Source organism: Harpia harpyja, chromosome 19 (assembly GCF_026419915.1).
Source record: "Harpia harpyja isolate bHarHar1 chromosome 19, bHarHar1 primary haplotype, whole genome shotgun sequence".
In the NCBI taxonomy this organism is placed as follows: domain Eukaryota; kingdom Metazoa; phylum Chordata; class Aves; order Accipitriformes; family Accipitridae; genus Harpia; species Harpia harpyja.
This window is the reverse complement of record NC_068958.1, coordinates 12239523-12265021: the sequence shown is the minus strand read 5'-3', so window position 1 is coordinate 12265021 and position 25499 is coordinate 12239523. Positions and strand designations below refer to the sequence as shown.

At 44.4% G+C, this 25499-nt stretch overlaps 1 protein-coding gene across 9 annotated transcripts in view; it reads right to left on the bottom strand.

The window, feature by feature from the left end:
• The window catches only part of ZNF618 (zinc finger protein 618), a 164564-nt gene that overhangs the window by 22319 nt on the left and 116746 nt on the right, over positions 1-25499 (bottom strand). For 7 of the 9 annotated variants that reach the window (XM_052815643.1, XM_052815644.1, XM_052815646.1 and 4 more), the window contains 8 exons: positions 23955-24044; positions 22504-22539; positions 21669-21746; positions 20535-20624; positions 12990-13178; positions 9353-9436; positions 8187-8243; positions 866-910 (listed from right to left, as the gene is read on the bottom strand). In XM_052815643.1, the coding sequence (XP_052671603.1) occupies positions 866-910; positions 8187-8243; positions 9353-9436; positions 12990-13178; positions 20535-20624; positions 21669-21746; positions 22504-22539; positions 23955-24044 (669 nt within the window). The remainder of the gene's footprint in view (positions 1-865; positions 911-8186; positions 8244-9352; positions 9437-12989; positions 13179-20534; positions 20625-21668; positions 21747-22503; positions 22540-23954; positions 24045-25499) is intronic. The other 2 variants (XM_052815645.1, XM_052815649.1) reach the window with 2 other exon arrangements.

The window sequence follows — 25499 nt, the reverse complement described above, 5'->3', positions numbered from 1 at the left end:
ATAAAAAGGTGGTATGAAGCATGCTTTAAAAAGGGGAGTCCCAAATGCATCACGGCTGTTAAATTTGTTGGCACTAATTTAATTTCTCTTCCAACGTGAACTCTCATGTTCTGAATGAAGTTCTCACTTTTCTCTCAGATTTGTAAGTGGAGAAAGAACAAGAGCCCTCTGCCACTGTGGCCGTGCTCAGGGTGCAGCACTCAGGGCTGTCCTACACTAAGGGACAGCAGTGCTGGATTACAAGGTTGGCGCACACAGCATCACCCCTAAAATCCAGACGCAAGCCAAGCAGTAAACAAACACACTGTTAAGGCAAAGGAAGAAGTTCTGCCTGTTGAAAGCATCAAGGACATGGGGCAGAATCTCAAGCAGAGACCACCTGCATCCACCCACCCCAAACCTGCTCTCCTTCCCCTCCTGCTTGCTCACCACCATGCCCTGAGCTCCCATTTCTCACCTGTGCTCTCAGGCCAAAGGGAATTGTCTCTGCAAAGGTGTTTAGTGAGCTGAGCCATGAAGACAAGTTTTCCTGTGCGTAAATGTAACTTGAACATGGGTTAATTTTCCATCTTCAAACCTTCGTATCTGAGAACATGTATTATTGATGTATTTCACAAAACTTAACTCCCAGAAGGCTGTGAGTCTAAATGGTCTAGCAGCCACATACTGCACAGAAACACCCTGAAGGATTTCTGTTGCATTTAAATCTGAAACCAGAGCCACAGAAGTGAGGCATTTTGTTCTTTGACACCTGGACTCATAATAAAAAAACATTTATTAATGAAAAATGCTAAGAGGGCAGGCCAGCATGGCTGAAGGGTGGAAGTCCCCGCCTTTGCGCACCACAGACATCCATCACACTTACTTTGTAAAAGCGGGAAAGGATTTGAAATCAGGGGACTTGCGGTTTCTGCAAAAAAGAAAGAGATTTAAATATTGAGACTGGCAGAGACCTCGCTGCATGCTACACAGCTCTGCCTATCTGCTCACTGATCCTTATCCTTACTCTGCACTTCCAGATTTAACTGTGGCAGGATGGGGGTCTCCATTTACCGCAAATTATGACATGTCCAGCTGTGAATTTTCTCTCTGTGTCTTGCTAAGTTTCTCATGGCTAGGAATCTGCATCCTTCCTTCCCATTTTGAAATGTCCAGAGGTCGAGCGGGGAGGGTCAGCAGAAGAAAAACTAGGGGGAAAGAAACCCTTTACAAATGCTTTTTTTGGGGCCCCAGATGCAAATTCTCAGATTTACCGTGCAGCTTCTTCAAACTGAAGCTGGGAAAGAAAAACAAGGTGTTTTAGCCTCACTGGATGGTATGACAAAGGAAAGAGTTCCTAAGCAGGGCGCGTTACTTCAGGCTGAGAATACACATCTTCTGTCGAGCACACCTCACAGACTGCCTCTCTTTAAGGTGTGACTGAAAGGAACGGAAACCCTGGATGCTCAATGAACCCTTGGTCAACCAGAGGCCGTCTGCATCCACCGCGCAGTGCACTGGAGCAGAAGCAGTGATTCTCAGCACCTCAGACCCTGTGCAGTTTCCTACAGTTTCCAGGCGATGTCCTTTAGTGTCAAACCCCTGCAGAGGGGAAGAAACCATTAGTGTTAAATATTCAGTCACCAATTCAGTGCATTTACAGAATGGTCCCAGGTCCAAACTTATGAATTGACACAGCAGTGAATGAGGCTCTCAGGGCTGACAGCCTTGGACTGGTTTCCTTGGAAGGAAAACTTAACTCATTAACCGCATAGGTCAAGCACAGTGAGCCTTTGTGCTATATTTCAACATGATGAGGATCTGAGCTGTTGAAGAGGGCTTCAGCTGGCAGGGCCAGCCAGTAAGGAATGAAGATGAAGGCATGGATGATGCTTGGCAAAGACATGAATAGACAGTGCTATGGAAAGGGTATGCATGGAAGGCACCAGCTGGATACAGAACACTGCTGATCGCTTAACACATTTCTACTACCCAACATTGCACTAAGAGTGTTATTTGCAGCTGATGAAGTCTGTATCTGGAGGAAGATCTTCACTGAAACAGGTTCCTAATCTCGTCCTACTGAGCAGCTGAACAGGGCAGGCTCCTCTAGGTACCATTCTTTCACTGTTTGTTCTCTCCACCTCTGCTTTGGGAATTGTTGTACTTATTCAGTGAACATGGATGCTCACTGGACCATCCCATGGCTTCAGGCTTTAAAGGGCTTTTTCAGCACCCCAGATGCAAGTAAGCTTTTGAGAGCCAAACCCCAACATTTTACCGTCCCCCCAGAAGTGAACTTGATCTGGAAGAGGCGCACAGTGCACAGCAGTAGCATACACCACTTAATACACTGCAATGAATTCTCAACATACTCTCTGGCTGCCTTCCAGCCAGAAGTGCTAATGTAGTCTCCTCGTTATGCTTGACTTTCTATACATATGAAAACCATTGTCAGTCTGCAACAGGAGTTCAGGCCACTTGCTAAACATTGCTACTATGGTATTTTAAGCAAAGACAGACAGTTGGGATTTTTCTGGTCTTTACATTATGGGCCATTTTGTTATCCATGCACTGTAATGTGCCTCAGCACAGTCAGTTCCTCTAAAGCCACCTACTCAGAGAATAGTCAGAGAAGTGTCATAGTTTAAATGATTAATGATAATTTGGCTTGCTCTGGGGATTTGCTAATCTTTCACTCCGTAGATACTCCAGGCAAAACTGAAACAGGAGTTCACGTTTTTCTGCCCATACATTGGTCTGTCAGTGACTCTTTTTGCCATGTCCTGTCCAGCCCCAGCCCAGCACAATATCTGTGCTTGAAGACTGCAATCCACAGCTTGTATCACTGGCTGTTTGTTTCCAATTTTGCTGACTGCTCACACTCTTGCCTCAATGTCTTTCATATGTATTGTCTCAATGTCCTTCCTGGTGTCTCAGGGCTTTTCAGCAACTGGCAGGATATCACGCACAGAGACTTGCTGCTGAGTGGTTATTTTAACCCAGATATTTTTTTTCCTGTCTACAAGTTGCCTGTTCAACATAACAAGCCCAGAACAACTTAAATGAATGTGGCACCAGAAATAAACATTCATTCCCAGAAACCTCAATTCCATGCAAATGCCCAGTGGGCACAGTGACTCTTATTTATGTGACAGAGCAAAGCAACGCTTTATTCAGCTGAAGCCTCTCCCTGTGTCACTCTGATGGTGAGAACAGTGCTCAGATGGTAATGCTTCATCTGGGCACATCATTTTTAGGCTGCTTTGAAAAATGCAGTTTTATACATGTGCAAATGTGTTGCCCCATCATCAGCATTACCTGTGCTCTGCACACCTTAGTTACAACAATGTGGGAGCTCACATAACAACTTTCCTCCCTTTTCCTCACTCCTCAAACTTGGTCATAAGCAGGCTTGGACCTCCCAACTTGATGGAAAGGCAGCAGTAGCAGGCTTGTACCATTTGCAAACCAACCAAAGGTAAGAAAGATTTACCAAGAGATGAACCATGTGAATGGGATTTGTATTTTGTGCTTCGGTCCAGCTGACATAACCTGTAAGACAGTTGGGTGCATCTCAGGAGGCAGAGGTGTAAGGGGCTGCCTGTGCTATCAGACTGTAATCAATAATCAAGAATTATTATGCCCCAAGCATTAAAGCTGTACTCACCCACCAAAAATCCTAGCCTAAAAGTCATGTCTTCCCAGAACAAATCCAACCAGATGGGCTATATGGTCACTGGACTACAGAGAAAGAGTAGAAGAGGATGTATGGCCAACAACAGAGAATAAGGAAGATCCCAGTGTTTAAAACACATGTAGCTGACTCCTCCCATACGCGCACCATGACCACCTGCACTTTCAGTGCAAAAAAGCTTTTTTGGATATAAGTTTGGCAGTAGCCACTGCTGACTGTCTTAGTCTGGCCTTCCATTCAGGTGCACTAGGGGACCTAGCATTATAAGGACAAGAGTAGGAACGGAACTACTGTTCCTGCAACACAAGTTTTATGGGGGACTCAAGCAGACATCGTATCTGCTCCCATCACCACCGAACAAAGGTTCAGAAGAGATTTAAATCACGAGTTTAACACTGATTTGCACTCTGCCTTTCTGCTGCTTTCCCTAATACTAAAGGTTAGTTCTGCTCCGTTGCTAAGCCAGAAAGACATACTACATATTTCTGTTTAAGAGACCCTGTTTAATACACAGTAAAAATACTGGTTTTACATGGCAAGTGGTGAATGAGATATTTCTAATTATCTGTTTGAAATAGCTCCATGCTACAACTGGATGGGAATTAGGAACCATAATACATTGTAGGATGCTGCTTATGTACATTTTCACTAGCTAAATATAACTACCTTAAGTGTGCTGCATACATAGGAAAATAAAGTGCAGTACTGAAAAATTTTTTGCACTTAGAACTGATTCACTAAAAAGAAATATAGCATATAAGATCAGGAAATGACAGACTAATAAGTCTGTCATTTCTGAAAATCCCACTAAGCACATGTTTAAAATTTGGTCCTATGTCCTTTAAATTTTGACAACCAGCACTTCTCAGGCTTTTCCAAAAATTTTTACTTCTAAATCAAAAGGAGGAAATTAACTTTTTTTTGGTCTTGATCTCACCTCAGCTTGGCATGAACTGATTCAAAAAAGAAGATATTTCCCTTGTCCCTTTACCCAGTCTGAAATAAACACTGCTGGAAAGAAAAGCTTCCCTGTGTAAATATGAATGAAAAGCAGTGATATTTTAAAAATTGTAAATGCTAAAATTTGTTCCACTGGAACTTATGACAGTAATAGTTACCTAATGCAGCAGATGAAATTGAGACATATTTATACAGCTTAAATCAACCCTGAAAGTTAAAAATATTTCCCAATTCCCTACACAATTTTAAATGTTGTCTCTTTCAAATTCATAATGTCTAGCAAGTTTAGACATCAACAAGTACTGTCAATTTAAATTAGTTTTTTCCTTCTGATGGCTGTATTTTAAGGTATCTAAACTAAAGAATTTTTTTTTTGCTTTGTTTTTTTTTTCTTCTTGAAGTCTCACAATTTCCTTCATCCCTCTTAACCTACAGGTGGTGTAACCCCAAATTCTTCATTTTACTAAGGAGTCATCCATGGTGTCCAAAACAACAGATCAAGGCTGGATTATGCTTTAAACACTAAGTTAGAGATGGTTGTTGCCCCTGAGACTTTCTGAAGTCATACAAAAAGTGAGACAACGGAGAAATCCAAAAGCTTGGGAAGTAATGTGTGGTTACACACTACATCACTGCAGGACCAAGTCTGCAGACTCCCAGTCAAATGCTGCTCTACCCACTCCAGCTGCGCATGGTGGAAGAGGAAGGCAGCAAGCCTTCACTATTGAACACAATACACATATTTGCCCCTTTCTGGGGCTTTTTCCTTCCCATGCTCAGGCTGATAATCACTAGCTTTTGCAAGAAGAGTATTTCACAAGCTGGCCTTCAAATATTGGTTGGCATCTTGAGAATTTAGTACAGAAAACCCCTGCACATGTCAAGACTCAGCAAAATGACGACCACCACCAAGGAATGTTTTCTTGAAAGCAGCTTTACAGCATCTTAAGATGATGAACAGCTTATGCATCGCAATGAGCCAATTCCATCTTTTGGGATCAGGTCCTGGGATTGTTTTCTGGACTTTGCTTAGTTCAGCAGTGAATAATCACAAGCTTCACGCGACTTGGGACCTCTGCGTTGGCTGCCTGTGCTCCAGAAGCGTCACAAGGAAGCAATCTGCACATTTTACCAGATACTATTTTTAAAGCACTGTGAAACTTTCAGGTTTCATCAAAAAGCAAGTTTAAGGGGCTGTGGAGACTCTTTGCCATTAATACAAAGGACATTCTCCCAATCATGAGGTGGACTGCAACTAAACAGTCCTCCTCCATCCACTCTGTGGCTCCATCATGCCCTGCTGGGAGACAGACCTTCTGCTAGTAGATGGGACTCAAACGCAACCACAAAGTAGCATTTGCCATGCAGAACAGGAACTGTTTTATGGGCAGTAAGATGCCAGGTTACTCAGATAAGGATACCAGGTACCTGCATTCACTATGACAAGGATTGGGGCTGTGCATAGGGAAGAGACATCTGAAATCCAACATTTTCCATTCTAGTTGTCTTATTCCCACTTAGGACTCCCTACAGCATTGCGTCCAAGTGTATTTTAGGTGGTTTCAGTTGCTGACCTTCCTGCTCTGCTTGTCCTCCCCCTCACTCCAGACATGAAGTGGTCTGTGGCACTGCAAGTCAGGGTGGTGGCACAGTGAAAAAGCATAATGTACCCTGCTGGGTGACCTAAAAAAATCCTGCTGCTTTGTTTGATATCCCTATAACTGAGCCTGTAACACAAGCCTCACGTCCACAAAGAGCAAGTGGTACAGGGAATCAAGCATTTAACAATGCTGAGAGTCCTCAGACTGCTCAACTGGGACCTACATTTACCTTCCAAACCTGGGGACTATTCTTTACAGCAGCAGGAGTTTGGTGATAAGCAGCAGATGGGAGTGGGGAGGATGGAAGTGTCTGTCCTTCTGTCATTCTCAACGACGTTACCACCAGCTGCTTCCCTGCCTGTGCGAAATCTGCTGGCTGGAGCACAAGAGAGGACAAGCCAACAATGCCAGAATTACTCCCAAGAGTTCACATCACACATGTGAATACTGAGCCTCACAGAGTTTGTCCCACCTACTGAAACACAGCCATGGAAAGAAGGAAAATGGGGAGGTAAGGACAAGTCAGCTCTTCAAAAAGAAAGTTACTAAGAGCCCTGCTTGGACACCCAAGCACGCAGATGCCTGCAGAGCTTTCCATGGCCTCTCTAATCACCAGTGCCATTCATAGTATGACATGGTGATGCTCACTCAGGCTGCTATCAGTGAGAACATTTAGACTGACTCCTGAGAGCATGAAGAAATAAGAGTAAGAAATGGCTTGGTGCAAGAGCTGGAAAAGAGCACTGAATGGGACATACAGGAAGCAGCACAAAGATGGAGTCAAGGGGGGAAAACAGGGCTGGGGAAGAAAAGAGGGATGCAGGATAGATAAGGGAAGGGGGAAAAGGGAAGAAGTTTATACATCCCCATGCACCAGTCTGGCTTTGAGGAGTGTGTCAGCTGCTTAATGCAGAAAATAACTGCTTCCAACCAGAGTCCAACTCCCCTCAAACCAGTCCTGAGCAGCTCACTCAAGTTCCTCAGGTTTCCTGGCTCAAACAAAAGTTTAGGTGAGCACCTTGCAATTCCTCGGCAGCCTGCCAGACCCTAGACTAAGCCACTAAAATAAACTGACCATACACGTGGTGCAGACAGAAACACTTCTTATGATGAAATAAGACGAGCAAATCATATGAAACTCACTACTCAATTTGTAAGAATTTCTGGCTTTGTTTTGATTTGTATTGTAAACTTTTACTCATGTGCTTTAAATGTTGCAGTTCAGATAGAAACAGATTCAGAAGGATGAGTGTGATGTGAGCTGGTACAAGGAGATGGCAGGCAGAATCTGTGAGATGTGTCACAGCAACAATGGGTCAGTATTTAATAGCAGTTCAGACAGAACTAAAGTCTTGGACTATTCAATACAGCCACTCTTTCTTTGTGTGTGCTTCTTCTCAGTGGTTCCTGTGCCCCCTCCCATGCTACAGGTTCATTTCCCCTCCTGCAAAACTTAACAAGAGGAGGTTTGCAGCCAGGTTTTACAATGCAGCTTTCTTGGCTTTAGGGACAAACTGTTTGATATGAAAGAAGATAATTCTGTCCTTCCTCTGTAAGCTATACAGGGCTTGACAGGAATAAAAAAGGAACAATCTAAGGCTGCTGCTTTCAAAGGGCCCCAGAGGAGTCAGGAGCCCAAATGGTATAGTGGCATTTAAAGACGTGCACTTAAAGGCTTTGAAACCCTTCAGACAAACCACTCATACTACCCACAGAAGACAAGACATGAGGAGCAGACCTGCTGAGAGGCAAGTGGCCCCTTTCAGAGCAGCAAGTCAGGCTGGTAACTCTTGGCAGTCAGTGAACTATGCTGTTCTGTGTCACGTCTAACAGCCTGGCTGGGCTGACTGAAGACAGACTTGGCCAGCCCCTAAGGACTCCTGACTGCTGCTACCCATGTGGAACAGGACTAAAGAGTACAAGGGCCTGAAACACAGAGACAAGCTCACCTGATGGGTTCTGCTTACACCTCTTTTCTTTAGGTTTTTCTGTCCCCGAATGAACAGCTGTAATTGTGGTGAATGCTTGGATTAGTACAGGATTTTTTCCCAAAACATAATATGCAGTATTTTAGTAACAACTTTCTTCCCATTCACTATCACCCACTCTGCTACTGTACAATGGTTTTCCAACATCACTTCATTCCTTTTCAACATGGTTCCAGAAAGCCCCTTATTTGCTTCAGAGGTAGACATAAACCCCCACAACAGATGCTGTGTAACCTGCTCCAGGGAGAAACCCCTTCCCTTACCTGTTCCTTCCAGCTAGCAGCGTTGCAAACACCACATTTTGTACTCTTGAATGGGGAATGGAGGGAGGCCAGCCTTTTCTGCTGGCATGTTGTTTATCCCTGCATCAAGATGCTGAAACTACATTTCATCTGGTTTGTCTGTTATGCTCCAATTAGGGAGCATAAGAGAATGGCAGTGTCCCACTTGAAGGCAGGGGGATACATTGGCAGGATAAAAATTTTGTAAAGAAAACTCTATAAATGGTGTAGCTAAACAAAATTGTCTAGGCCAGTGGTTATTTTAGTTACTACCACTTGGACTTAAAACTCAAAGGAAACTCCAGAAGTGGAGTAAATTTTAATTCCTTCTAGCACATGAATTTTGCTCCCACATCTACACATCTGGTATGCTGTGACGTCCATGTAGTGAACTCACAAACAGCTGGACTCTGGTTACAGTGACATGTAAATAAAGCACCACATTTAGCATCCCTGTAATATGCAAACTGCTGTTCTATTCATAGTCCTTAAACTTCTCTTGCTTGTTGCAAATGGCTTTGCTTCACAAGGACTTCACTGATGCACAGACAAAGAATGAGTACTGCTTTACCTCCATCCATATTCCCCTTTCTCTGCATCTTTGCTCCCCACTCTAAAAATTATGCTGAAGTACCTGGACCTTGGGAGCAGGATCCCCATATCACCTTTTTTACAGGCTTGGAGTGCCATGAACCTGGGGAGGAGTGAGAAGAGGGCACTACCCCAGGAAGGCTAGCTGCCTGCAAGCTTAAAGGCGGCACCCCAAATATATAAACAATCACAGCTGAATCCCTGCTCTGGAGAGGGATGTAGTAAGCAACAGCAGGAGGGAGTGAACACACTTACCACTGGAGTTCTGAGAATTGCTGTTTGTTTCTTCAAAGTTGTTTTGCGCTTTGCCTTCCACTCTCCTGCTGAAAGCACTTTCTGCTGGGTGGAAAACAAAGCAGGGATGGTGACTGGTCAACACTGGTTGCAGAACCACACAGACAGGAGGCAAGACAACATGCTCCTGTGCCACATAATCATATACCCTGAATACAGCAGAAAGGTCAAATACCTCATTTTGGAGGCAAATGGGCCATATTCATTGAAGGGATAACAGGTAGATATTTTTCTTGAATGCCTTCTGGCTGAGGTGGCCTGGATTGGCTCTTAGGGAGCCCATGAACACCAGTCCTGACTGAACCAGAAGGGTCATGGCTTCCTCCCCTGCAAAAAAACCCAACCCTTATCTTACTCTTCCTTAAGGCAATAAGCAGCCCTTAAAGCCTCTGGCACGGGTGACCAGGTCTGCAGATTGAACTTGAGTCCTCATCACAACAGAATCCAGCCACCTACAGAAGCACTATACCAGCTATCCCTGTGCTTCCCAGTAATCTGCATTCCCTTCCTAAACACTCTCCCTGAAATGTTCAAGTGGAGGACTGAAAGGCTGCCTCAGAGACTGCCCACAATGTCGGGAAAAGCTGCACTAGATCTTCTGGCCCTCTGTGCTTTCCAATAGTGAACTCTCTACCGCACCCCTCCCCAAGGCCAAACAGGTAGGCTCTGCTCCTCAGCAGCTGGTGCTCTTGTCAGTTCACTTGCTTCGCACACTTCAGCAACAGCACTGGGCAACTTCCCAGTAGCTGTAACGGGAGGACTCCTCCAGTGTGCAGAGGTGGTTCCTGACCCTGGCGGTAGCTGTAGTGTCCTGAAATGTCACTGTACAGCACAGCTGAGATGCCTCCCATCCTTCTCAAGCTGGTGTCCCTTAGCTCAAGTTCAACAGTACAAATAGTGTGAGGTCTTGTCTCACTTGAACTAGGTTTGCAATATCTGGGGAAAAGTATTTACTGTAGTGACTCAAAGGATAAACCAGAAATAAATAAAATGGAAGGTGAACTGGCCAAACTAATGTGTATGGTCTATGCTGTATACACTCTTCCCATACGTGGACTCGATTCATGGAGTCCACTGTCACCCAATGGGTTCATGTGAACATGGCTTGGCAAGGCTCCGCTGGGCTCAGCAGCATGCAAATTGTATAGGGAGGGAGCTGGGGGACAGAAGTCTTTCATTCAGGAGTGACAGGGACTGCTGAAAACTGTTATCAGGTCATTATTTCATTATGTATTTCTGCAGACCACTGGAGTGGTCAGAACTGCTGTCATGAATTTCATAGAGAGGCCCCAGCTCCCTGCAGCCTCGCAGCCTCCCTGTTCTGAAACGTGGCTCAGACACACAGGCTTTATGTCTGATGTAGCTGGAAAAGACCTGAACTGCGTGAAGCTCTCAGCCCATGAATTTTGGTCCAGCCAATCCTTAGTGGATGCTTCCAACTCCTGAACAGGCTTCTCAAATTCTCTATCTACTACATCCCTGACTCTTTCTAAAATGCAGAACAGGAAAACTTGGTAATCAAATCGGTTAAAACAGAATCATGTAAAACAGGGCTGAAAAGGACCTGGAGACATTATCTAGTCCACCCCCCTTGACAGATAAGTATTAGGAGTGAGAGGCCTTAAGTAACTAGAAAATCAGATGGCACAGTGGGAAAAAGAGACCACGACAAAATGGATTAGGCCAACCTACCCCCTCAAGAGACCCAGGTTCAAATCCTGGCTTATGTCACAAGTGGAAGTGAGTTCGAAGTCTCCAAAAACATTTGGAAAAAATTTGCATGGTAGTTTTGTCCTCATCCCCTACCCTTTTTTTTAACTTGCCAAGTCTGGCAACAAGAAAAAACCAGTTTAATGCATCTCCTTCGTCTTACTGTGTCCTTCCCACAGAGGAGAGGGCAGCTGATGCAAGTTGTCTCTCTCTCTCTCCCCCCACCCTTGAACCTGAACCTTTTGCATGCAAAGCAAAATTATCTGTAGAGACAAAGTAAGTGCCACTCTACTGAGCGTCTGTGCAAACACTGTCAGTGGAGCGGTACTCCACCATCACTGGTATTATCCAGGCCCACGTGGAACGTCTCTAACCACAGCACTTGGAAGGCATCCCTTCTGGAGACCGTCTTCCTGATAGGTGTTACGATCAATGCATTTGTACCAGAAATTCAAGAAGCTGCGCAGATAGCATTTGTACAAGACACTGCCTTGAAAGACACCATGGAAATGACGCCACCAGATAGACAGGGTAGGGACCTCCAGACTAATATTAGTTTCTTGAAGATCAATCTACCAGGCTCAAGCATCGTGCGATTCCCTCCTCCATACAGGAAGAGAACAGCTCAAAGTTTTTACCCAATGTACTGATATACTTTTTGATTAGAGAAGTGGGGGGAAAAAAGTGCCTTTACAAAAATCATCTCCCAGTTACTGCTCAGATGAATCTGGCCTCTGACCCAGGAAGGCTCCCAGTTTTTCCACTTTTGTGAGAGACATGAAACTGGAAGAAGTTGTTGCAAGTTTAAGTAAACAATGAAAAAGGTTTTTCAGCTTTAACTCCTAACTTAGTTGAACTGAATGGACCTCAAATTAGTAATAAAATCATATAAATGTTTAAGGGGTGCAATAACAATATGGAATCTCAGGACTCACAAGCTTTAAGAAGACAGGTCACTCACTGCAATATTGGTAGCTGCGGATGTGTGTGTTATCTAACAAGAAGCATCCTTGTTGAGCATCCTGTGGCCTCTCCCACCACAGCCACCTCTGCTACTTGGCATCTGTCCATGCCAGACATTGCAGGGGCATTTAAACACCAGCTGATTAACCAGCCGTTCTTCTGTACTGAGACGGAATATGTATCTATCAATCCCACAGATTTAAGAGAGTTCTTCCCTGCTGCCTGGACATATGAACACTACGTCTCACACATCCTATTTATTAACAGTTATTTTTCAGTGCTCTTTGCTTGCTTTTTTTTTTTATCCTTTCTTTTTTTTAAGGTTTGATCTTGTTTGGAAGGAGGAAACAGGGACTATGGGAGGATCAATCTTAACTTGAGTCTTCTAACACCTCTGTAATGGTTCTGTACCATTAATTTTGCTGCTGGAGCCCAGCTTATCTCTCGGTGGTTCCTGTGGGGAGCTGAGCACTGTGAAAACACCTGTACTCCATTTTACTTCCTGAGGCACAGGCCTAGCCCTGAAAATATCGCCTTGAGGGAAACAAACACTAAATGCCAAACAAAGCTGAAAACCAAACAAAAATCCCCATATCTGACAAGCCATGACACCAATCCTTGTCAGGAAGCTCTCCTCAGTTTGTGACACCAGGATTTGAAACAGGGTCTTTTGTACCTCGTGGTTAGCATGATGCTTAAAAACACTCAACTTGTCACTGGGAAGAGGTTATAAAGACCTACTGCTGATGTAGATTTTTATTTATAATGTGCCAAAGGATCTAATCCCCTCAACTGCTTCTGGAGTAGCTTTTCTAAGACAGTCATGAATGGAGCAGACTGATTCCAGGAAGGGTCAAAAGCCAACCCAGGGCAGGACTGGACACTAAGCAGTTAAGAAAGTTGATGGTAGAAAGGCAATTGGTACCTGTGATGGCCTTGCTTCCTGGGGATCCAGAATTTGGAGCGCGGAACATCTGGGATTGGGATGCGGGTGGGACACCGGAGGGGGTGCGGTGCAGGAGGGTAGAACATCGGTTTATTGAAGCCGGTGTTTTTTTGCTGGATTGGCTCGCCTGTGTCTTCACTGCCACGAAGAGTGGAGATCGAGAGAACTCTGGATATGAACACTCAGAACTAGTGCCTGGACAGTCAGTCAGCTCCCAGATTGTGTGCTTTCTGGGAGGGTTGCTTTCTAACAGCCATACTCATGAATCCCTTGCATGGCGACCTGCAGCAACTGTGGATCCACCGATCCCATGTAACAAAACTGTTTTCCCCACTCACCCCAGGGGACAGATTCTTTAAGCTTGTTAGTTCCCTTCCACACCTTTAACTGCCATGTGACCAACCCATTCCTCCTCCAGCAGGAATCACCCCATCCATCCAGGAGTACTATTTGATTGCCATGGCTTGGCTGGGTGTACCTGTAACTCTGTCCTCCATTTCTGTGTATATAAGAGTTTGCATTTTTAGAGCAGGTTTCTAATGTGATACTCAGAACTCTGAATAGGGAGAAGTTTACATCTTTGTTACCTGAGCCTTGCATAAATCCTAGAGATCTCTGGCTACACTCCTTGTCTCATTAACCAAATACAAAGGAAAGGGGGCTGTTGGTAATGGAAGGGAATTAGGAGGCAGTGTTCTCATCCTGCAAGTCAGGAAAGGCCTTTTGGCCCCATCTCCAGACAAGTACTGGTGACATGTGGAGAAATTCTGAGTATTACTGGGATATGCTCTTTGAATGTATTCACATTTTGGTCTCTGCAAAGCACAGTGAGGATCACCTGGAATTTTCAATGCCAAAAGTCATATGAAAAACCTTCAGGAGGACAGCCCTTTGTCTAGGCCACATGGATTAAAAAAACAATTACAAAAATAGAGAAACAACCTAACAACCCTCTTCATTCCTCAGTGGCTTCTTCCATGGAAATTTGGATATGGATCCTGAAGCCCAAGTCCCATGCCAACCATCTGCCACAAAGAAGCACTAAGAAACAAGGTTCGCATAACCCACAGCCGAAGCTCACTACCAGTAATTTCTATAGAGTGATATTTTAGGATGCCTAAAGTTGGACAGACAACACTAGCACCTGTTCATCCCATATAGTGTAATTCAGAAACACTTATCCATATTGAGAAGTTCTCCGTCATAGACTGCCATGGCAGCACAACAGCCTGACTCTGAAACCAGTGAGGAGAAAAGTCACCCAGACTAGGACTGGATGCTCATTTCCAAAATCCCATGAGATATTATAGACCTCGAATGTGAACTGCTCTCATTTTCCTTGTCAGCAGTCAGCAGCACTGGAGAATGAGGATGTGTACATTCAAAGTGGCTTGCAAAGAGATACCCAAAGGGAACAGTTTTTTGTTTTACTTGATCCAATACACAGATCCAAGATGACATTTCCTGTAAATGTTAGCGTACTTCTGCAGGAGATTCTGCACTAGGTTTTCTCATAATTTAGGTCAAGATACTTCTCCTCTGCTTGGTCTCTGGCCAGCTGAATAGGCAGGAGGCTTGCTTTTGCTTCCTATACTTCCTTTCAGTCTCCATGGATAATCTTCCTCCAGTTGTTGCCACACTGCTGGCAAAAATGTAGTCAGATATGACAATTTCCCACTTAGGTGTCATCTAGTTTCTCATGACGCCCATTCCCACCAGTTGCTGCTTTATTCCCCGTCCACACCAAGAGAAGCAGCAATCAGCCAACTATTCAGTCTCAGAAACAAAGAGCATCATTGCGAATCCTCTGCAGTCCAGACACTGCTCTCTGAGATCTGAAGAAAAAAGTCTCAATGCTATGAAGACCTCCAAAATTACTTCTTTTTCCTCCCAACTTAAACAAAAAGTATGTCTTCAAATTCAGACCCCAGAGAGAAGGCTGCTCCATCTGACACTAGGCAGAGACAGAGTTTGAGCCAGCAAGGCAAGACAGACAAAAGAATATCAGTTCTAGCAGTCTGGAGGATGCTAATAATTCATTGAAAAAAAAGCGTTAGTCTTTAGTTCATCAGATGACAAATTCCCTCTGAACACTAAGCAACACAGGTAGAGACAATCACATAGCTCCTCTATTCTGCTCTTGAAAAGTCATCTTCACTGTGGAACTCACTGCCTCAGGCTGACGAAAAGGCCAAGTTCAAGATATTTCAAAAAATCAAAATACCGAGCTGCTGATTGGTTACAAAAACCTCCTGCCTCAAAATCCGTAGCTAGATAGCAAGACTGGAGACAGCATTGTGGACATAAGGTCCTGTAGCTGCTGCTATGAAGTTTTTTTAAACTTTCTCAGAAAGCATCTGAGAGATGCCTCAGTTGAAGCTGACATACTGGAGATGGGAGGGCACGAGAGGAGTAATGTAGAGGGTAAATCTCAGTGAATGATCTCCAGCCACTTCGTAAACTGAGTGCACTGTGCTACAGCCACACAGAATGGCACATGGTGTGCTAAAGAGAACAGATGATGCAGGTGATACTTAAAAGATGGAGGACTCTGCCTCGGCAGCAGGAAAAAGAGCTTGTTCATTGCCGCGCTTGGTCATGATGGCTGTAGAGGAACTCCCAGGGCAACGATGTAGCTAAAAAGACTGAGGTACTCTTTGGGTATGCAATCAGGGCACTTTCAGAGGTGATCAGGAAGACAATGTCAGCTCTCAGTTCCTTCACTAGACCCAGTGCTGGTGCATGCCCTTCATGAAGGTCGTTAACAGACTTGAGAATATTCAGATGAGAAGGCAAGAGGATAAATAAAAGACAAGAACAGCATACCTTACAATGGAAAGATCAAGTCATTCCTTTGGCTTAACTGGGAGGTTAGTCAGTATGAAGTGACTTAACAGCAGGCTATACAAAGGTCTAGAAAGGACAGAAATTTCGTAACTTAGTCCTCCTTCACATAGCAGACAAAGTTATAAATAGGACCCAGTGTCTGAAAGCTACAGCTGGATATTCTGAGTCTTAAATTAGTGAGGGCAATAATTCAGCAAAATAATTACCTTAATAGGTTGCTGTATTTTCTGTCACTCTTAACAGCAAGATTAGATGCTTCTAAAACATATACGTAATTAAATCAAGGCAATCCTACAGCATGTGCTACTTCGGTCAGTCTAGAGATCACAGTGGTCCCTTCCAGCTTTCCTGGTTTTGGTAAGACCTTCAAGCCCTGTGAACGGCAAGCTGCAGCAGTAAGTAGAAAATCTCACAGACATTTTAACATGTCTCCTCGAAAGATACATAAATCCACACGCTACCACGATGCACCACAACAGAACAGAGATCAGATTATCTCAGCAACTTCGCTTTTTCCAGGTAAAAATTCTGACTAATAATTAGTGTATCACATTTTTTCAGAAAGATCTCGTCAGGATCAGTAAGGAACCATTCCGATGGTTCAGATGGAATTATACCATCATCTCTGGAGAAAAACCTATCTTTAATGAATACGATGGAAAGTGATGCCTTAACAATAGCCTGAAAATCAAGATGCTGAGTGGAAACCTCTGCTATTGGAAACAGGTGTTTGCACGGGAAAAACCCTGTGCTCAAACCTACCAAATTCTTAACGTGCTGCTTTATACATACATACAAATATTGCCAGTGGAGCCTGTTGCTAAGGCACTGGAGGATCAGAGAGTAGGAAAAACATCTGAACTCACAAATTTCACTCACTGAGATGGAGGAGGCAAAGACACACCATCCAACTGGAATCTGGATCTGTTTTTTTCTTGGTTAGGCAGGACCTGTGTGGAAACTACACATGCTACCAAATAGGATCCCTTTCCCCAAGAGGAAAAGCCACGATGGCAGCTGCCTTCAAGAAACACTGCGTTTAAGCACTTTTGATGAATAAATTGTATCCAGTGTCCTTCACAATAAGAAAAGTAATTGAGCAGAGGCTTCCTTGAGCATCTCAGTTGTCAGGGTGGATGTCGGTCTGTCTGTCCCCTATGGAGCCAAGTACGATCACGGGGCTGGCAGGGCAGGGTCTTCGACAGCTGGGGCCCATCCCACAGCCCCTAAGAGAGGTGAGCAAGGCAGGACCAGAGATGAGAGCCAGGTTCAACCAAGAGTCCAGATCATCAGGAAGTTCATGGCGATGAGACAGGACCATGGTCAAGCTGGGAAGTCAAGCCAGAGGTCAGTGGCAGGATCACCTCTGGTGAGGTCAACCAGGGCCAGACACATACCAGTGATCTTCAGGGAGATCCAGAGTGATGAGACAGGGTTAACGTCAAGCTGGAAAGTCAGTCTACAGGTTGGTGTACAGACCAATGGCATCCACAGCCAGCTATGGGCATGTCTGCAACTGAGCTGGAGACCAACATACTACGGTGTAGCTCAGGCAGGGACCAGCTCAGGCTGGTCAGGGCCATTAAGACCTCTTAGTGCACTCAGGGCCCTGCCATCACTTAAGATTTTCATCCTGGAAGCAATAGACATGGATAGCTGTGCACATTTTAGTGCTCTCACCACATACTTCCATGACCAGGGAGTCTGTTGCCTTACCTGCAGTTACCAGAAGAGGATGAGGTAAGTGCACACTCCTGAGCCTGGACTTACCAAGCTAAAACCCACTCTTGGTGGCTTTTCTAGTTAGTCCACATCCCAAACACACTAGGTTTTCTCCGCACAGCAATCACAATAGCCCAGCAACCCACAAACGTCATTAAATAAGTTCCATGTTACAGAGAAGACAGAGCCTGGTGGACAGAAAAATCTCTGAACCCTCCCCCTGTGCACCTCCATTCAGAGACATTTCTACAACTGGGACAATGAATGTGCCTACAATCCACTTTTTTTGGAAACAGCCTCTGACACCCTTCTTAGAAAGAGTGAACAGGCTGACATAAACAGCATAAGAATATGTATTTTAAAAGAGGAATAGCCCAGTTCTAAGCATATGAAAAAGCCCCTACTCCTCACTAATAAAAGGGAACTTTCAAAGGAGACATTTGGCATTAACAATTCCAGGGAACGCCACAGCAGAGCTCTCTTCCAGACAGCAGGTATCCAGCAGCACTGACCAAAAATTATCCTGCAATGTCCTGTTGACCCTGCAGGATATAAGTCCTTGTTTTAGCCCATTTTCAATGAATTTTTATCCATTATCACAGAAAACCAGAAAGACAGGCTCCGGAAGGGAAGCTTGCACTCACACAGAGAGACCCAGAAAATTGAATTGGTAATGCTGAAGTGTTTTCCTACCTGCTCCCACTATGGCTAATTTTTCAACATTTGCCTTTAACCAGAAGAACCAAGACCAGAGTAAAAACACAGTCTCAGCTTTACTACTTCTAACTGCTAGGGCCTGAGAAAAGCCAGCTGTGCTTTTCAAAAGACATGTGTTTGCAGCTGCCTCACAGGACCTTGGTTTATAGGAAGAGCAGAGTATGAGCAGTAGAAAGGTGGGAGGACGTACTGGCCAGCCTGCCTTGGGAGCTCATCACGCCCTCTCCTGTAAGCTCATCAGGGTTAGTGGTTTGTCCCTGTAAATCATAAATCTTACTCATCATGGGAGCTAGGAGAGGAAAAAGAAAAAAGGTTAAAAAAAAAAAAAAAGGAAAGAGAACAGTTTATGGGGAGGGGGTTAAACCTTATGAAAATATTATCCTGATCTGATCTGAAGTGTCCTCATAGTTAAAGATATTTGCTGAAAGGACTGAAAACCCATATGCACAACTCAGTGACTGCAGGTCTAGTCTGCAGCAGCGGCAGCTTCTTTTGCTTTCACAAAGGTTACTGCAGAAACCATGGTGCAAGAATGGCTTCAACCCCAGCATCCAAAAGGATGTGCCTCCTCCTCCTCCAAAACTGGCTTCCAGTAGTCAAAAACTGGGCATCAGGACCCTGCAGCTGCACTCTGCACAGGGAGAAGGGCAGTATCTGTGTGGACCATTTGTATCTGCAGTCAGACCTGCAGGGCCCACTTCAGGCAAATACCTCTCAGAGAAGAACAGTTGCATTTTTCTCTTATGCTGGAGAGCTTGGACTGGAACCAGCAACTGCAGCCTATTACTACAGATGGTTGGGAGGGTGGAGAGATATCCATAGTGATAAATCCCCTTGAAATGGGAAGTATTGGGAAGATAAGAATCTGCTATTGCTGAGCAGAGATTCAATGCGCAGTCCTTACAGCATACTGCTCCCTAGCTATCTGTACAGGGGTGGACTAGAGACACCAAAGACTTGGTGTCTGAGGGCCCATCTATACTAGGAGATTGACCTACTGCTGATCACCACCAACAGCTTTTCTGAGGACCTGAAAACACCTGAATTAAGAGGTAGAGTTTGGGGGTGCAGGGATGTTTAGGAGTTACTGTTATGTGTGCAATCATAAGCACTGGGTTGGTTCCTTCAGGCAGATGGGAGATAATAAGACTAACTTTGTGATGATGGTGGTAGAGGTTATTTTATGCCCTACACCTTCTACCACAATCTTGGTCCATCTCCAGGCTTCAGAGAACCTGCATGGGAGCTGTCAAGAGCCACCAAGCCTTGACCCACCTTAAAAGTGATAGTCTGGTGGACTATGTTCCAAATTTATTTCTATTCATGTCTAAAACCAAAGCTGCCTTATAATAATAACTTAAAAACCTAACTAAAGCTGAATTTGGTGAGGAAGGAGTGTGCACTCCCTCTGCTGGCTGCGGATGAGCAGCTGAAGAAACCCACTAAGCTAATGAGCTCCGCTCATCCATCCTCATCATCAGCCAAAACGCTGGCAGCTGGACAGACATAGGCAAAGAGCAACCATGCTGGCTCACAGCATTAAAATTGCAATAAAGCACAGGGCAATGCTATGAAAGAAGCATGAAGTGCAGGTGTAAAGAACTTCTCTGCATACTTTTAAAGGATCCAAAACCAGCATGTAGCAAGAATTTCTCTCAACTATTTTACTAAAATTCTGTGCTGAATTACACTTAATTGCTCATTAAAACCTCCCCTTTATCTGGGGAGTGCAGACCATAGTGTCGTGTAGTATGCTGAGAACTGCCTTTTCCCGAGCTTCCTGAAATAAATATTTTATTGCCTGTGATTTAGTAGCAAGCTGCCAAGGTCATTTACATGATTTTGAAAACCAGTTTTATCTCACTGTCTGAAATAATTTCTCAGAAGCTCGTAAGAAAGATGCTTCTTCCCTAGCATGTATGTTCAGTTTTATTTAGGAGAGTTACACAACAAAATAAAATATCAAACACCCAAGGAACATACATATAATTGCATGGACTTTGGTAAAAGTTCAGTGACATTACAGATCTAAGAGTAACAATGTCCCTTTGAAAGGAGATTCCAGCTCAGCTTTACAGTGCCCTGGTCAGCACATGATCTACGTCCTGCCAGCTGCAGTGCCACAGGTCCAGTGGAAGGATCCACAAGAATGGTATTCTATCCTGCAACCCTCGTGTTTACCACCAACCACTGTAAATCACAGTCTGTAATGAAATAGAACTCCAGCAGGATACTCACTAATAGGTGCATGCAGTGCCACATGTTCTTGGTAGGGAGTGTAGTATTTGTACTGCTTGCCACAGAATTCACAGGTGTAATTGCCAGTTTCTGTGAAGATGAAACAAATACAAAGATCAGAAAGGAGTGCAGGACCCTCTCACACCATCACCAACTTCCCGACTTTTTACACAGAAACTGGCCAGGTGACAAAAACTAGAGCATATTCCTTGTGCACTTGGAACTTATCTGCCCTGTAATTCTCACATCCTTTTCCCCAACAAAGGAAACAGTTAAAGCCGGTGTCCAGAAGGATGGAGCATGCATAAAAAGTCCAGTAGAACTGAGCAAGCTACAGGCGATTATCCCAAAATTGCAGCAAGTAGGTATGCAAAACAAAGGAGAGAATCCATTTCTGAAGTCTGTATTACAGATGACACAGTTTTGTCTTCTGGTTATAGACAAGTCTGTGATAGGTGGAAAACAGGAACAGTCAGACTAGGAAACATGTTGTCAAGTTTGTCTTAATTACAGAACTTTTATATTGGGATTGTAGATTTCTGTTGCAGGAGGAGGGGCTTTTCTGTAGTAATTGTGCTAACTCCTGCTTTGGGGGTACTTAAAATAACGAAGTAGCACAACCACACACTGACACCTCCCACTCCTGCCAGTGCTGGGAAGCACAGAACTGACAGCAAGCTGCAAGCCAAAGGAAAATCCAGGGTTAATCAATTGTTTCCAAAACGAAGAATTCGGAGAAATGCTTTGGCAAAGTCTGGTCCTCTCTTTGTTTCACTCTGATCTGTTTGATGAACCCACCACAGTGGCAATGTGAATGCAATCACCTGCCAACTCTGTCAATACACCTTAAGACCCTCTCTAATTGCTGCCAGCTTGCTTTTCTCCTGAACCTCTTTCGTCTTCTCTTTGCAGAGCTCTTGAGCAGAAAATGTCACAAAGCTGCATTTCTTAGGGCCAGGACTGTTGGTGTTTGGTGTTCATTTGAACCTAAACATATCTTTCAGCACCCTTAAGGTCCCAACACGTCTGTGTAACACAGTGCTTTCTGGTTTTCCTAGAGGTACTCCAGCTAATGCCAGATTTAAAACCCTTGTGCTTTCTCTTTCACATTTGAAGCTGTATAGTAACTCATACTTGGACCAATCTTCTGGAACGGTTCCGGCTCCTCCTCCTTCACTTCATCTGCTGCTATGACGGCCTGGTCATAGGGGTCTGCAAGAGAACAGAAGCAGCAAGAGAGCTGACAACACCCTCAGGTTTTCCTTCTACAGCTGCATGGGCACTGAATGCTCCTGCATCTGTAATGACATTTCAATCTGTAACAAGAATTCAAGACAGGAATTATAAACCAAATGATCCCTCTGTCTGACTTGTCCCTCCTTCTCCTCAGATGCCCCAGGATTACCCCCACTTCCAGCCCAGTAACATGCGTTGTAGGTATATAATGTTTAAAAAATACAGAGAAAGACTGAACAAACACATTGCAAAGCCTGATCCATATTTTCTGATTTTCTTCCAGTGCATCTCCTATCTAATGATGTTACACTGTCTGACAGTGGGCACGATAATGCAGTCTGCAAACAAGTCAGCTAACAAATACTGACCAGTGACTTTCTACCATCTAACAGCACAGCTAGCAACAAATCAGAACCCAACCCATTTTATAAAATAATTTAATTTATGCCTTGAACAATTCACTAAATCACCGAAGACATGAGACACCTGCTTCTTTGACTTTCAGAAGCCTGATCAATTGTATGTACAACAAAAGCCTGGTATCTACTAGGGCTGGGCATCAACCTACTGGCTGTAGACATTGGGGGAGGGAGAGAGGGTGCTCCCTCTCCCACTGCAATCAGTGACAAAACTCCCTTGACTCTTACAAGCGTAGAATCAGACCTGCTGTGCCTGAACTGCTGAATTCTTGAAAAAGTTTGTGAAATAAAGCACACAAAGGATCTCGGCTTACCTGCCCGGTTTTCTGGGGCCCCTTCCACACTAAAAACTAACACAGAATAGAAGAAGGAGGGGAAGAAACAAAACAGAAATTAAATCCTCTTAAACGGCCTTGTTTTCCTCCTGTATTTAACGTACTGCTTCAGCATATTTCAGCCCCACAGAATAAACCAGGCTGTGTGCCCCAGTCCCTCCTCTTCCCAGCAGCATTCACACAGTAACTATTTGAGCATGCCCAGCCCTAATATACACAGATTCTCAAGGCCTTTGTTCTGACACTGACACAGCCCCACGTGAAGTTCAGAAGCACAGCTGCCTCACACTTGTGTTTGCTAAAACACAACCATCCCCTTGGAGGAACTGAGATAAAATGTCCTTGCAAGACACAAGTGGAAGCTGCTTCCAAAGCCCTCTCATAATCCTAGGCAGAGCTCCCTGAACCATAGCTATGAAGACACATTTCTGACAGAAGCAGACACGTCCATCTCACAGTGACTTTCAGTCCCAGTAATTTAATTTTGGCTCCCCATGGGAGGAAGGGAGGTTGCAGTGGTGGACTGCAGGAGAACACTGGTTGTTCTTAGAGCACGTTCAGATGTCCGCATGTTCCCGTTAAAAACAGCAATTTTTTTTGGACGCCACATATTGTGAAAAACCACTTGCTTTTCTGAGACAGTCCAGCCATTCAAAAACTTCTGCTTTCCAAGCAGCCTCTTTCTAAAACTCTGCCAGTGCTCCCTCCTTGGCCAAGTAAGGAGCAGTACTGACAGGCTTGTAGCATACACGGTGAGGGACTGGAGTATCTATAGGCTCTGAGTAGAGGAGCTTTAGATGCCCAGTAAGCATGGAGCAAGCCAAAACCAGTATGTTGTTGCTTCTATTTCCCCTAACATAATAAAAACAAACACTGCTTCTGGAGGAGGGTGTTGACTTCTGTCCAAGTGTCACCAGCCTAGGCCACATCTACATTCACAGAGGAAAAATTGGCCTGTAAGGTCCACTGACAACTGCATCAGTTCACTACCACAGTGATTAATAAGAATGAAATAACAGTTCTCAACTTTGAAATGTCGTTTCTTACAGAGAAGCATGTTGGGAACAAACCTGTGAAGTCAGAAACCAAAAGGCAACCAACTCTTACCCAGCGAGTAGCCAGACTGACAATTTACCTTGAGGCACTCAGTTCTAGCATATCCATCCTAACCATGAACCTTAACACAGACAGGACTGCAAGGACCACAGGTCCCAGCAGAGGGTGTTATTTTGATGCACGCAAAGAGAATCAAGCACAGCAAACTTCTTCCTTCAGTGCCTGTGGACTGTGCCTCCACTGCAAAGGCGAGCAAGCCATGCTGTGCAATGTCTTGTACATCATGGGCCGCACGGTCCTGCAGAACCACATTTTGCCTTCCCCAACGACTTCTCGTTCTAGTTTGGGTGTCTGAGTGTCAAAACAGTACTCACCATCCACAGCATGCAGGTCTCTGTGCTCTTGGAAGCAGCTATAATATTTATATTTTTTCCCACAAATGTCACACGTGTACCTAAAATTGTCTGTAGAAAGAAGAAAACAGGCCACTTTAGAAACCTTGAGGTAAAAAGCAAGCACTCCAGACAACGCTGCTCAGACACCCCCATGCAGTTACACTCATCCCACACACTCTGCCAAATCTCTAAGGCACACAGACAACCACTGCTTCATAATGTCCCCTGTGTGCCCCACACCATATGGCTTGGGGCATATTCTGACTTGTTATTTCCTATTCAAGCAGCTCTGCTCTCCAGTACAGCCTCCAGAAGACCTCACAGCAAAGCAATGAAGATGCAGAGCAACAGGCCCTGCTGAAATCTCCTTTGGAAGTTCAGGGCTACAGCAGGCAAGTACTGGTCAGGATGGGGACAAACTGGCAGAACTAAACACAGAGCCAATGTATGAGCTATTAGAAGTCAAAGTCTTAATATGCCAACTACAACATGGACTGCATGTGCCTACATGCTCATACCCCACTTGGTTCTCACTGCTGCTGCTTACTGATTACTAACTGCATCTAAGACCCCATATGGGCACGTTATAACAAACAAAACCAAAGAGAACCAACAATCCAAAACACGCAGAACAGTAAGGTGCTCAATGAACAGAAGGACTGATGGAGCCTGGTTTCATGTATGTTTGTACCCCAGACTCCCCTCCCTTCTTCCCAGCAACAACAGACCCCCTTCACCACAGCTGTGGGGGGAAGACAGATGCAAAAAAGCTCAAGATGCTTATGAATTCGTTTTGGTCTGACTAGGCACAACGAATGTCTTTGGCTCAGCTATCACATCAGTGTAAGAGGAAAATTTCACTTGTCAACTTGGTCGGGTTTTTCCATCTTCTGATGTCTGACATACACCTCGGGGTACAGACTGACATCCCTAAGTAGTCACCCCACTGCAACTTGCAGCATTGTACTTGTCAGGCGACCACAGTAGCTGATTGGTTGCATGCTACTAGACCTTTGCAAAGTAAACTACATCAGCTTGTGTAGCCACAAAGGATCTTGAAACTAATGTTTTACTTCACAACAGGATCAAGCTAGGAATGTACACATCAGCTACCATGGCTCCACAGATGAGTAAGCTCCAGTAGATTCAGTAAGATCCCCTGCAGTAGCTCAGTTGTTTGTATTCATGTATCCATATGTTTAGCAAAGATAAAGTCTTGTTTTTACCTCTTCCATACTGTGTTCAAACATACCAGAGTATGCACATTAAGTAAGCTTTTATTTTACTTCTCAATAATTTTATTTTTAAAATAAATATTTTAAGCTAGTATGCATTGGTACAGTCTAATTGCTCACTTGGGTTCACTACTGCAGTCCATCAGCCCATGGGGTTTCAACACTAAATGAAGAACCACTTTCCACCCTTTATTCTGCTTGGCAGAATGTAAGTGATCTATAAGAAAAAAATGCCAAATACAAAAGGTGTTACACAGCTGAGCACGGGAACTTTACCCCGCTACCAAAA